General features: G+C 40.6%; 1 protein-coding gene across 4 annotated transcripts in view; it reads right to left on the bottom strand.

Annotated features, from left to right (window-relative positions):
- Positions 1-249: 249 nt before the first annotated feature.
- The window catches only part of LOC124544684 (DNA ligase 4), a 297,481-nt gene continuing 282,750 nt past the window's right edge, over positions 250-14,980 (bottom strand). For all 4 annotated transcript variants that reach the window (XM_047123315.1, XM_047123316.1, XM_047123314.1 and 1 more), the window contains one exon: positions 250-465. In XM_047123315.1, coding sequence (XP_046979271.1) covers positions 336-465 — 130 coding nt within the window. In that variant the 3' untranslated portion in view covers positions 250-335. The remainder of the gene's footprint in view (positions 466-14,980) is intronic.

Genomic DNA, 14,980 nt, shown 5'->3' with positions numbered 1-14,980 from the left:
AGAGCTCTAATAGTTGAAATCAAAATCTATTACAGTAATGGCTAAGAAAAATAAAATGGATTTAGTTCTGGAATTTCAATATGAATTAGGTAAGTGCTGTTATATCCTCTATAAAAAATACCACACACAATCTCTCTACTAGGGTTTTCCTCAGCTCTCCTAACATGTGCATTGCCCTGCTTTCTATTGAAAATAGGTATAAGGAAATCTGATAACAATGTAGTGCATGGATAGAAATGGAAAAAATGGTAATTTTAACTCTTTAATATAAACTGGTATACAAAACTGTAACAGTTTATTTAATGAATACTGTTTAACACACACACAATACATGATCAGTAGTTTCTTTCATCCATCTGATGACGTTGGTCCACACAGTCTTTAATCCATTTTTCATTAACTATATGAATTTTTTTCCTTCTGTCTCTATTTAATAATTTGATCTCTTCAAGCCTTGTTTGACACCTGAAACAAGTTGCCAAGTGAGTGATTGATCAATAAGCTAGTTGACTTATAGTTAAACAGGACAGGTAAAAATGCAATCATATAGGAGCCACCAAATAAGGGAAACAGTGTGTCGACAGTGAAAACTCACTAAGAAAAAACCACTTTCAGTTTAAAATTTCTGATCTATCTGAGGACATGATTCAAATTAATACAAATAACTAACAAAAAAACAATAAAAATGGCAACAGTACAACAGTAACTTATAAGTTGATAAGTATATTCTGAACAGTGTGTTTCATGAGTGCTAGAAGTCAGTATCATGCAAGTGCACAAAAGAACAGTGTAGGAACACTGTAAAGGTAGCACCAATGACAAACAGCATGCTGTTATTTGAGTTCTGCATGGAGAAGGTATAAAACATATTAAAAATCATTGCAAAAGAGAGAGAGGGAGAGAGAGAGAGAGAGAGAGAGAGAGAGAGAGAGAGAGAGAGATCCAGGATGGTCAGGCATGTAGCAAGATAGAAGCTTGGAAATGTGATGTTCATGGCTGATGCTTCTCATCTGGGTCATGCATATCATATTGTGACTAAGAGAAAACACTGCAGCTGTTGAAGCTGTCAGAACAAAAAACTGCTGAGGGACACTGAATGACACTGCAGCAACTGTAAACATTAGCCACAGTTTAGCACACAACTCTGGCTCCATAAATTGTGTGCAAAACTGGTAATCTCTCATGGTGAGAGGTGGGAACACGTAATGCACCCAGGAACATTGTCAAACATGATTGTTTTGCTAGTCCACATGTTAAGATGTGGGAAGGTATAATGTTGCATGGGTGTACTGACGTCTAAGTCTTTGAACACAGTAAACTTACCAGTCAGCATTATTGTGCTCCTTCCCCATGTGCATCTTTTCAGGAGTGCTTTCAGGTCTGATTTAATTTTTGTGGATGGCAATGCATGACTGCATCAAAGTGTGCAAGTGGAGGAGCTCTTGGAACGAGAGGATATTTGGTGAATGGACTGGCTTGCTCATTATCCTGACTTAAATCCCATCTAGCATGTGTGGTACACATTGGGGAGATGTATTGTAGCACACTCACGTGTATTGTAGCACACTCACATGCACCAGCAACCATCCAGCAGCTTTCACAACTGCACTGGTGAAGGATAGGGGCACCCTTCCACAAGAACTCCTTACCAACCTCGTAGTCAGCATGGGAGCACATTGCAGAGCACGGAGTGACATCTGTGATGATCACACCCCCTTTAAAAACCATGTCCTGCCTTTTGTAATGTCAGTGGACCTTCATAAATCATGGTTACTTCAGTGTAATTGTTGTCTTTGAGTAAACATGTCATTTCTGTTTGTCTCATTGTGTATTTCCTTCAGTTACCTTCTCTACTACAGTGCAGCAGTTCTTTCTATGTATGGTCCAAGTTTCATTGAGCTATGTTACTTATCAGTGACACAATATGCAAACATTATTTATGTCCTTCAGTTTTGTGCACCAGTATATGTCTTTATGGACCTCATTGAACAATTAGTAACATTAAAGTTAAAGCTAATGGTCATGTCACATCTTACAGCAGCCTATCAAATGAAACATAAAATTGTTAAAATGGTGCACAACCACACGTAAATAGAGGAAGAGGGTGCAGGGACCTGCCGCGATCCCCTGACCTGGAATTTGGATTACACAGTTTTCATTCACAACAGAATTCTTATATACTTCTAGAAGTGATTTCCCATGATTCCAACAATCTTTTGTTTAGCCAATACTATGGACTTAGCAACTGCAGTATAACTTACAGAATGAAGTTTGACTCTGCTATGGAGTGTGCACAAATCTGAAACTTACTGGCAGATTAAAACAGTGTGCTGGACTGGAGTCTTTGCTTCTCACTGGAAAAGCGATGTACGGACCAAACTATCCAAGCAAGGCCCATGATCTGCCCTCATAGGTTTGCTTCCACCAGTACCTTATGTCCTACCTTCCAAACTTTGCAGAAGTTGGACAGTTCGGTCAGTTGAGCACTTTGGGAGGGGCTATATAAATGGTTTGGCTGTCACAATGTTCATAGAAAATTATGCCATTTATTTTGGCACAGCTGCATTTTCATACTGGCCTAAACTCATATCAGATGAAAGACTGACCAACATCAAAGACGTGTCACATCCATAACCATTTTAATAATACAAAAAGATGTATTTTGGAGATAACCATGAAATCAAGCTTACCTATAAAGGATCAAAATAATCTACCTATAACAAATATTGAATAGATAACCATCAATTGTCTGGGGAAGGAGGAGGAGGAGGAGGAGGAGGAGGAGGAGAGTAGTGTTTAACGTCCCGTCGACAACGAGGTCATTAGAGACGGAGCGCAAGCTCGGGTGAGGGAAGGATGGGGAAGGAAAGCGGCCGTGCCCTTTCAAAGGAACCATCCCGGCATTTGCCTGAAGCGATTTAGGGAAATCACGGAAAACCTAAATCAGGATGGCCGGAGATGGGATTGAACCATCGTAATTGTCTGGGATATAATAAAGTTTCTGGGACAACTACTAAAGTTGGTGCTTGTGGCATGAAATGTCTTGAAACTGACACACTCATTTATTTAAAAATATGGTAATTTAAGAATTTTGCATCCACCTCCAATCCTGGATACATTATTTGTGCACACACCCATTTGTACAAGCTATTTTGTCACCTTGGAGCAGATTCAATCCTTATTTATTAAGGAAAAGTATGTTATGTGGGGCTCAGTTTTCTGCCACTGTTAAATCTTCGATAAGAGTAGAAGCTGTTAATTGACACCTGTCCTAATCAACTATAAAACCAACAGACAAAGTATTCATGTTTACAAGGCACATCTGGTTTTTACTTTGAACACTGAGATTGTTGTAGACCACATACTCCAGAAAAATTATTCTTGACTGAATCTAGAAGCCAATAGGTATATTTTCTCGTGTTTCAAGAGACTGATAACTGAGTTCACAGATGTCAAAACTCCTTTCAAAAATGGTAGGAAACTCACTCTTCTTTGTACAAACATAGCCAAACAACCCTTTAAAAATCTGCTCCTGCTTTTTAAGGTTGATACTATATGCTCTTCTCAGGAAAAGTCATGTCATGATAATGGATAGCTTGAGTTTAACACAAATCAGTTCCTAGTTCAATAAAATTACAATCATTTTTTCTTCAGTACCCATTTCACTGCATATGCAGTGTGACATGATTGTGACTGAGCAGCCATTCTCAGACTTTGGTGTGCACATCTCTAATATTCAGATATGTCTAATACAAAACATCGATTTTAAAGACAAGTCATATTTTTTTCCTGAAATTAAGGCTGAATTTTACAATTTATGCACAACCCAGGTACTGTAGTGTAGAAGAATGTAGTTTTATTGTGCTTATAAAGTCATAATTACACCTTTTTTTAGCAATAGGTCATATTTTGGCCACCTTTTGGCATATGGGTCATATTTCAGCCAACTTTCAGCAGAAATGCATATATTTGTCATTTTTTAAGGAAACAAAAATAAAAACACAAAAATGTTTCAGGTGATAGTGTCACAAATAAAGACAACATTTAATACACATCTTTGTTTATCAAGACTATGGTAGACAAGCAGCATAACACCCTAGTTGGTTTGCTGATGTGAGACATTGTTGCACGGGGTCAACAAAATGCTCTTGAAACCAACAAAGGCAGCTTCCGACATAATAAACATCACACAAGTGCTCACACTATTCAGTTTGAATATAAACTCAGTCTGGTTCAATATGATGAAATTAAAGTGCTCCAAAGCATGAAGTTGAAAGGTTTTGTTCATTGTTTTCATGAGCAGTTCTTCAGCACTCACAGGGTATTATTATTTTGTAAACTGTGTGACATTAAAGTCAGTGCAGAAAAGCACTCTAAAGTGCAACAACACTGCAGCCCTGCCAAATACAGAAGCTGTGCGGAGAGAACAACTGAAAATGACAGCAGACAAACACTATTATTTGAGCACACAGATCAATCTTCAACGGTGCAATAATTCTGCAAGGACTTGTGTGAGATGTTGATGGCTTCCTCTGGAGAAGCTGAAGAATCCACACTTCAGACAGCTGTTGGAGAAAAATACAACACATCCAGTTCCAGTTGAATCTACTTTAAGAAAGAATTATCTACTGGTGTACTACAAGGAGACGCTCAACAAAATATGAATTAGAGTTGCTGATGAAATGTTCTGAGTGCCCACAGATGAAACTACTAATGTGGGGGGTGTTTATGTTGAAAATGTTGTTATTGGTGTTCTAAAAGTTGACAGGCTTGGAGAAACGTTCCTCCCAATGTGTGAAACTCCTGAGAGAGCAAATCACTCAATAACTGCCATTTTGTTTGACAACTCTACGAAGCAACTGTGGGCAAGATGGTGTGAACAGAGGTAACGTTTTGCTGCTAGTGACAGGTGATGCTTCATACGTAGCTAAAGCAGCCTTGGGGCTTCAGATTCTTGACACCAGTGTGGTGTATGCCTTGCACACCTTATGCAAAGTTGCAAAAGAGGTGTGATCAAATTACCATGATGTGGACAAATTAATTTTCTTGGCAAACACCTTAACTGCTCCTTCTCCCTCAGCCTGTTCTTACATGACCGTTTATTGGCTTTATGCAGCTATATATTACTGCACCAACTACACCAAAACAAAGAAAATCTTTTGTAAACTTGATAGCAATGTGTCAAGTGCTATCAAATCTGTGAAAGATGTCTTTATGGATACGTTGTCTGGGAACTTAGCATACATCAAGACCAACTTTTCAGTGGTATCAAAGGCCATCTATCACAGAGGTAGCACTTCCATCCTGACTTTCTGCAGTTTGCAATTCTTTGCATTTGTCTTAGATTTTTGTGGCTCAGGCAGTGTGGAGTCACAACCACAGAAGTGGTAGTGGCAGCACTGGACAGAGGACAAGACTTGATCTTTGGAGAGGCAGGAAGTTCCAAAATGTCAGCAACCACAGCCTTTTTGCATGTTCTTGGGGGAAGGGGTAGGCTTTAAAGAAACTGCAGCAGCACAAGAACCCAATGACAAACGCAGGTGCTAGTGCTGACACTAGCAACCTCCATTTGTGTAGTGGCATCAACTTTCTGGACTGTCTGTCTGGGAACAGAAGCAAAGGAAACAGCGAACATGGGTGACTACATGGCCTTGTATGTCTTTTTTGGCTTCACCATATAAAATGCACTTTGTTGTTTTTATCTCCTGAGTCTTCTGTTCTTCAAGGAAAATACTGCAGTCCCTACTCCAGACAGAGCAGCTGAAACACTTCAGAGAAGAGGAACAACCAGCTCCGTCATGGGTGGCTCTACCACATTTGCCACAAGTGACCTCCCTCTTACAACCAAGAATAGTGTGCCAAAAGTGCTGGCATTTAAAGCTGTGTATTGGGTTTGGGAAACAAGATCATACGCTTAAATGAAGGAAACCTGCCTTGACATGCTCTAGAAGTTTGGTGCTGTAAAATGTAAGAATAAAAGAGTCTGACTTGACAGTACTGCCACCATCCACCCTTTTCACAATGTTTCACACATCCACAAAGCCTTCCTGGGACCACTCAGCTTTCAGTTATTACCAGGGAATGTAAACTAGATCCCTGCAAGTCACAACACCTTCACTGTAGTTAAGGGGGTTGTGCAGTTCAGTTTCAATTGAATATTCCCCAAGGCATTGAGCTTTCGTGAGGTTCTTCACTTGTTGGGAACTAGACGTTTGGACCAAAAGGATCCATTTCGTACGTGCTTATAAAAGTTCTTGCAATGCCCTCTAAACCTTTCTGTACACACAACAATGAACCTTTATCAAAGCTACCTTCTTTCCTTTTAACTATGGTGAACATATTGTGACAACCAGCATGTTTTCTGTTACAACTTACAGGAGGATGGGCTACCTCAGCCCTTTTGTTTGACTGGATGTTGGTAACTTCCAGCAGCCCACTCTTTCTGCTGGGAGGAAGAAAGAAAACTATCAAAGGATCCATTTTGGTCCCACGAGCAGGAAGGGAAATAAAAGTCTGTCTAGACAGAGCACTGCATGCCTAGGCAAGCCATATACAACTGAGAAGCAGCAGGTACCCCAGAGGTTGTCCACTACTGACTGTTCCACCTAAACAGTCATGCTTCTCATCAGCATGCAGCACACCTTGAGACAGAGAGGTTTTTACCATCCTCACAATTCAGGAAGTCACCATTCCCTGTGACACACAAAGTTCCACTGCTGTGCCGTGCAATGGTTGCTGAAGCATGCCCATTGCTTATGGTGACAGGGGACGCTTACCAGTCCCCAGCACAGAAACCCCAGTGTCGCCATACCAGTATTTAGCAAAATAGTGCTGAGCCCCTGAGGGGATGATTATTTTAAATGGTAAACATACACAACTATCACAATTACTCATTCGACCTGCTGAACAGGCTGTCCTAATAGCCACTGAAGGAAGAGTGTGCAACAAACAGCAGACTGTGCCACACAGTGAAACAAATGATGCCTGTCTTCTGGGCTCCAAGGTCATACTTCGATCATTTCACTGGCAGAACAGGATAAGAAGACCAGCCTTGCTGGTGGAGTTTCAACAAAACTCACAACTTTTGGCACTGTCAAGAAAACTAACTGCAGTTCCCTGGTTCCGTGTTAAATGAAAAGATTAACCCAGATACTTCAAAGATTCTGTGACAAACTGGGCTACAACATCCTAGAATTGCACTGTAGGGTTGAGAACTGTAAGAATCCCCCTAAATGGGTCAGTTGTGCACTATACATCAGAGGTAGCTACACAGCTGATTGTATGTGGGACGAACAAACAGATTTTATATTAGGTGAGTACATCCAAATAACAACAGCTGTATTGGAGAGAGCCTTAAAATCCTAGTGGTTAACTGTCAAAGCTTTCATAGGAAAGTGCCAGAGTTTGAAGCGCTCTTAAACAGAAGTGGAGTACAAATTATACTTAATACAGAAAGCTAGTTAAAACTCAAAATTGAGGCAGTGAGAGTTTTGGGGAAAACTGAAGCATAAATGAAAAGAATAAGCTAATGAGAAAGGCAGGTGGTGTATTTGTTGCAGCAGGTAAGAAACTCATACCCGCCAAGATAGAACTCGAAACTGCGTGTAAGTCTGTTTCAGCAAGACTCAGCATCAAAGGTAGGCATAAACGTGTTGTAGAATTGTTCTGTCAACAACCAGACCCACACATACGTAACCAAAATCTATAGTTCACTAGTGCACAAGTTGTCTAATTATACTGTAATCATGAGAGAGAACTTTAATCATCAATCAGTTGCGATGATTACTGTTTTAAAGATGGTAGGTATGACAAGACATTACTAAATGCCTTCTCAAAAAACTACCTGGAATAAGTAGTTCAAAAGCCCACACTTGAAGGAAGTAATTTGGATGTAATGGCAACAAACAGACCTGATCTGTGTAAGGAGTCCACATTGAAACTAATATCAGTGATCCTAAGGCACCTGTAGCAACACTGATTACCACAGTAGAGAAAGAAAAAGCAAGCAAAGGAGAAAGAAAAAGCAAGCAAAGTAGAAAGATTCGTGTGTTAGCAAACTAGATAATGAAACAGTAGCTCATTGAGGAGCTTGAAACATTTCGCCCTGGACAGACACATGTTGAAGAACTGTGGCCCAAATTTAAAAGAATCACTATGCACATGCACATGATTGAGGGAAACATCATCCCCCTGCCCACACATGATATACAGTCACTGTAAGGAAACTGTGATGGAAACTACTGCATAATAGGTGTTAGACAAAGTATGGAGCTATTTATAGCAAGGTGCTCAATGAAACACATTAGGCTGGAGAGAATGCAATGCATGAAGCCTTCAGTGACTACTGTAGTAGAATCTTATCAAAATACCTCTCATAAGACCCAAAGAAATTCTGTTCAGATGTAAATGACATTAGTGGCATCAATATTCGTGTCAAATTGTTCCTTGAGGAGAAAGGAACTAAAATTGAAGGTAACAAAGCAAAAGCAGAAATGCTGACCTACACTTTCAAATGTTCCTTTAGAAACAAAAATCCAGGAGTTCTACCTCAATTTAATTCTTGTACTCCTGCAATGATAAGTGAAGCACACATTATTTTCAGTGGCTTTAAGGAAAAGCTGCCAATTCTAAATTGAACAAAGCTCCAGTGCTCAACTGAATCTCTATCAGATTCTGTACTGAATCTGTGGCTAAGTTAGCCCTTCCTTTTACTGCAATATATCATAAATGCCTCAATCAAAAAAGTGTGCCCAGCAGATGCAAGAAAGCACAGATCATACAAGTCTACAAGAAGGGTAGCGGAAGTAATCCACAAAACTACCAGCCTATCTCACTGATGTCCACCGGTCGCAGAATCTTGTTGTTGTTGTTGTGGTCTTCAGTCCTGAGACTGGTTTGATGCAGCTCTCTATGCTGCTCTATCCTGTGCAAGCTTTTTCATCTCCCAGTACCTACTGCAACCTACATCCCTATGAATCTGCTTAGTGTATTCATCTCTTGGTCTCCCTCTACGATTTTTACCCTCCACACTGCCCTCCAATACTAAATTGGTGATCCCTTGATGCCTCAGAACATGTCCTACCAACCGATCCCTTCTTCTGGTCAAGTTGTGCCACAAACTTCTCTTCTCCCCAATCCTATTCAATACTTCCTCATTAGTTATGTGATCTACCCATCTAATCTTCAGCATTCTTCTGTAGCACCACATTTTGAAAGCTTCTATTCTCTTTTTGTCCAAACTATTTATCGTCCATGTTTCACTTCCATACGTGGCTACACTCCATACAAATACTTTCAGAAATGACTTCCTGACACTTAAATCTATACTCGATGTTAACAAATTTATCTTCTTCAGAAACGCTTTCCTTGCCATTGCCAGTCTACATTTTATATCCTCTCTACTTCGACCATTATCAGTTATGTTGCTCCCCAAATAGCAAAACTCCTTTACTACTTTAAGTGTCTCATTTCCTAATCTAATTCCCTCAGCATCACCCGACTTAATTAGACTACATCCCATTATCCTTGTTTTGCTTTTGTTGATGTTCATCTTATATCCTCCTTTCAAGACACTGTCCATTCCATTCAACTGCTCTTCCAAGTCCTTTGCTGTCTCTGACAGAATTACAATGTCATCGGCAAACCTCAAAGTTTTTATTTCTTCTCCATGAAATTTAATACCTACTCCGAATTTTTCTTTTGTTTCCTTTACTGCTTGCTCAATATACAGATTGAACAACACCGGGGAGAGGCTACAACCCTGTCTTACTCCCTTCCCAACCACTGCTTCCCTTTCATGTCCCTCGACTCTTATAACTGCCATCTGGTTTCTGTACAAATTGTAAATAGCCTTTCGCTCCCTGTATTTTACCCCTGCCACCTTTAGAATTTGAAAAAGAGTATTCCAGTCAACATTGTCAAAAGCTTTCTCTAAGACTACAAATGCTAGAAATGTAGGTTTGCCTTTCCTTAATCTTTCTTCTAAGATAAGTCGTAAGGTCAGTATTGCCTCACGTGTTGCAGTGTTTCTACGGAATCCAAACTGATCTTCCCCGAGGTTGGCTTCTACTAGTTTTTCCATTTGTCTGTAAAGAATTCGTGTTAGTATTTTGCAGCTGTGACTTATTAAACTGATAGTTCGGTAATTTTCACATCTGTCAACACCTGCTTTCTTTGGGATTGGAATTATTATATTCTTCTTGAAGTCTGAGGGTATTTCGCCTGTTTCATACATCTTGCTCACCAGATGGTAGAGTTTTGTCAGGACTGGCTCTCCCAAGGCCGTCAGTAGTTCCAATGGAATGTTGTCTACTCCGGGGGCCTTGTTTCGAATTCAGGTCTTTCAGTGCTCTGTCAAACTCTTCACGCAGTATCATACCTCCCATTTCATCTTCATCTACATCCTCTTCCATTTCCATAATATTGTCCTCAAGTACATCGCCCTTGTATAGATCCTCTATATACTCCTTCCACCTTTCTGCTTTCCCTTCTTTGCTTAGAACTGGGTTTCCATCTGAGCTCTTGATATTCATACAAGTCGTTCTCTTATCTCCAAAGGTCTCTTTAATTTTCCTGTAGGCAGTATCTATCTTACCCCTAGTGAGATAGGCCTCTACATCCTTACATTTGTCCTCTAGCCATCCCTGCTTAGCCATTTTGCACTTCCTGTCGATCTCATTTATGAGACGTTTGTATTCCTTTTTGCCTGCTTCATTTACTTCATTTTTATATTTTCTCCTTTCATCAATTAAATTCAATATTTCTTCTGTTACCCAAGGATTACTACTAGCCCTCGTCTTTTTACCTACTTGATCCTCTGCTCCCTTCGCTACTTCGTCCCTGAAAGCTACCCATTCTTCTTCTACTGTATTTCTTTCCCCCATTCCTGTCAACTGTTCCCTTATGCTCTCCCTGAAACTCTGTACAACCTCTGGTTCTTTCAGTTTATCCAGGTCCCATCTCCTTAAATTCCCACCTTTTTGCAGTTTCTTCAGTTTTAATCTACAGGTCATAACCAATAGATTGTGGTCAGAGTCCACATCTGCTGTCTTACAATTTAAAACCTGGTTCCTAAATCTCTGTCTTACCATTATATAATCTATCTGATACCTTTTAGTATCTCCAGGGTTCTTCCATGTATACAACCTTCTTTCATGATTCTTAAACCAAGTGTTGGCTATGATTATGTTGTGCTCTGTGCAAAATTCTACCAGGCGGCTTCCTCTTTCATTTCTTAGCCCCAATCCATATTCACCTACTATGTTTCCTTCTCTCCCTTTTCCTACACTCGAATTCCAGTCACCCACGACTATTAAATTTTCGTCTCCCTTCACAATCTGAATAATTTCTTTTATTTCATCATACATTTCTTCAATTTCTTCGTCATCTGCAGAGCTAGTTGGCATATAAACTTGTACTACTGTAGTAGGTGTGGGCTTCGTCTCTATCTTGGCCACAATAATGCGTTCACTATGCTGTTTGTAGTAGCTTACCCGCATTCCTATTTTCCTATTCATTATTAAACCTGCTCCTGCATTACCCCTATTTGATTTTGTGTTTATAACCCTGTAGTCACCTGACCAGAAGTCTTGTTCCTCCTGCCACTGAACTTCACTAATTCCCACTATATCTAACTTCAACCTATCCATTTCCCTTTTTAAATTTTCTTACCTACCTGCCCGATTAAGGGATCTGACATTCCACGCTCCGATCCATAGAACGCCATTTTTCTTTCTCCTGATAATGACATCCTCTTGAGTAGTCCCCGCCCGGAGATCCGAATGGGGGACTATTTTACCTCCGGAATATTTTACCCAAGAGGACGCCATCATCATTTAATCATACAGTAAAGCTGCATGCCCTCGGGAAAAATTTCGGCTGTAGTTTCCCCTTGCTTTCAGCCGTTCGCAGTACCAGCGCAGCAAGGCCGTTTTGGTTATTGTTACAAGGCCAGATCAGTCAATCATCCAGACTGTTGCCCTTGCAACTACTGAAAAGGCTGCTGCCCCTCTTCAGGAACCACACGTTTGTCTGGCCTCTCAACAGATACCCCTCCGTTGTGGTTGCACCTACGGTACGGCTATCTGTATCGCTGAGGCACGCAAGCCTCCCCACCAACGGCAAGGTCCATGGTTCATGGGAGGGCGCAGAATCTTAGAACATATTATGAGCTCAATCATTATGAGGTATCTAAAGAAGAATGAGCTGCTTCATCTCAACCTTTATGGACATGGACATGTCTTTACGGGAGCACAACATCAAGGTCTTTAGCACCCGCGCAAAAACAGATTGACATGAGAGTGAGTAAAATACACAAAACAAGAAGATAAAACAGCATGTGAAACACAGGTAACAAAAATTGGAAAACTATGTGCGTACCCACACAGAAACATGGAACGGACTATTGTGTCAGTAGTAAAACATTAATGGCACAGGAAGAAAGTGATATAATGTTTATACAATTCTGTACAGTAAATGGCATAACTCCATTGATAAATATAGACTATGAATGGAAGTCTGTTGCTAAGGCAGAATATTCAAAATTTCTAGGTGTGTGCATTGATGAGAAATTGAATTGGAAGAAACACATTGATGATATGCTCAAACAGTTAGGTTTAGCTACTTATGCCACTAGTGTTATTGCAAATTTTGGTGATAAACATATTAGTAAATTAGCCTACTATGCCTATTTTCATTCACTGCTTTCATAAGGTATCATATTTTGCAGCAATTAGTCATTAAGAGAGAAAGTATTCATTGCACAAAAGCGTGTAATCAGAATAATAGCTGGAGCCCACCCAAGATCACCTTGCACACATATAATTACTTATGAAATTTGTCATTAATAACCCATCCCAATTCAAAAATAACATCAAAGTGCATAGCTACAACATTAGAAGAAAGGATGATATTCACATTATTATGAAATGTCGTATTTATGATCTTTGGAACAAGGATTAATGTATGTAGGTAAGGGGCTAATATAATACAGCAAATGGACATGGCTGGTTGACCACAAGAATAAAAAAAGGAGAAGCCAGCCTCTCCGCAACACAATACAACCTGCTGCCTAAAAGTTTAGGCCAGAGTCCAGACACATAACAAAACTTTAAAACCTTAATGACACTCATCTCATCATCAGCAGATCCCAAGCAATATTTGCTTCTGCCCTCACATCATGATATAAAACGCATTCTGTTAAAATATGGCGGACAGAGATGTGCACACCACAAGCATCAGAAAACAGGGGATCTTCACACCATGGTAAAAAGCTATGTGTGAGAGGGCAGTGCCCAATTCTAAGACATGTGAAGGTGAATTCATAGTGTCTGAGCAACTGGCAGGAGGAAAGCCATGGCCGGGTTGTTGACTTCACCAACCACAGCTTATTGGCCGTCCCTGCCACCCATTACTCATCACACAAGTGCTCCTGTGTAGAGCAGAAATGAGAGCCTGCAAGGGAATAGGACACAGTGCCACATCCTGTCCTCTGCAGGCCCCCTTTGCAGTTGATCAGCCTGTCCATTTCCCCATATCCCTACGTGACCTGGCACCCAGCAGAATGACACCTGCTTACCCTGCTGTTGGAGAAAGTACAGTTGGTCATGTATCAGCCGGACCAACTCCTCAGCTGGGTACAGGTTCTGTAATAATTGTAAAACACCAAGGGAATCAGAGCAAATGAGAAACCGTTTGCCCTTAATACTACGCATCTGCTCCAGTACCTTCAGGATCGTGTGGAGCTATGCTGAGAAAATGGTATACTCATCAAGAAGGCAAATCCTGGTGACATGATTGCAGAACACAACAGAGCAGCCAAGGGAATTCCCTTGCTTGGAGCCATCAGTGTACACTACTGTGAAACTGTGATGTGTATCTAAAATGTTAAAAAACAGAGACTGAAATGTAAAATCTGACATACAATCTCTCCTAAAATTTGTCAAGTCTGAAATCAGGGCCTCCGGAGAAGCCAAGGTGGAAATCTGCTCCAACTCTGATGTAAAACATGAAGACTGGCCACACCCATCTCTAGAAGGCAATCCTGCACACAAATCCCATAGGGCCTCGTTGTCTGTTGGGCCTCGTTACCTGTTGCCTGTTACGAAAAAGCCTTTACAGTGGAGGCTGAGCAACAGTATGGTAAGTGGTATGTATGGTGTGGACAGTGTTTTATATGCCTGGCACACAGTAAGTAGCCATCGCCGGACGTGATCTGATGATTCACCAGCCTCTGTACAGAGGTCTGGTATGGGGCTTAATCTGAATGCCCCATGGCCAACTGAATCCCTTCGTGGTCCACATCTTTAAATACACCATGTACTCGTAATTGAGCTGAGATTGCATAAATGGCCTGTAAAACCACAGCAGACAAGTCTTGTCTGCTCTCCATGTACTGTGGTAAGACATCTTAAAATACTTAAAGCCTTAAGTGATCGTTTTTTCAAGTCCTTAAGGTGTGGTAACCATGTAAACTTAGAGTCAAATATGAGGCCCCCCAGAAACCTCACAGTGTCTTTAAAAGTAAGGATAGAGTCCCTCATCCTCAACTAGGAAAATTTAAAATGGAATGAGAATGGTTAAAAATAACACACACAGACTTCTTGGTGGAAAACTTAAAACCACACTTCTGTGCCCATTCATCCAAACAACGCACAGTTATTTGCAAATGACGTGTTGTCATTGTGAGGCTTGAAGAAGGCCAAAACACAGAGAAGTCATCCACAAACAAAGAACACTGGACAAAAATTTTCACTGTGGACTTAATGCTATTAATAGCTATGGTCAAAGACAGTCACACTTAAAGTGCTACCTTGGGGTTCACCATTTTTCTCCTCAAAGTGATCAGGCAGGACATCACTGACTTGATATCTAAAATATTGTGGCGAGGGAAAGGACTGAATAAGCATGGGAAGACAACCACGAGAACCCCATTTGTGGATCTACTCCAGGATAAGATGCCTCCAAGTAGCATTGCAGGCCG

This window comes from Schistocerca americana, chromosome 8 (assembly GCF_021461395.2).
Source record: "Schistocerca americana isolate TAMUIC-IGC-003095 chromosome 8, iqSchAmer2.1, whole genome shotgun sequence".
In the NCBI taxonomy this organism is placed as follows: Eukaryota; Metazoa; Arthropoda; class Insecta; order Orthoptera; family Acrididae; genus Schistocerca; species Schistocerca americana.
This window is presented reverse-complemented; position numbering and strand designations above follow the sequence as displayed.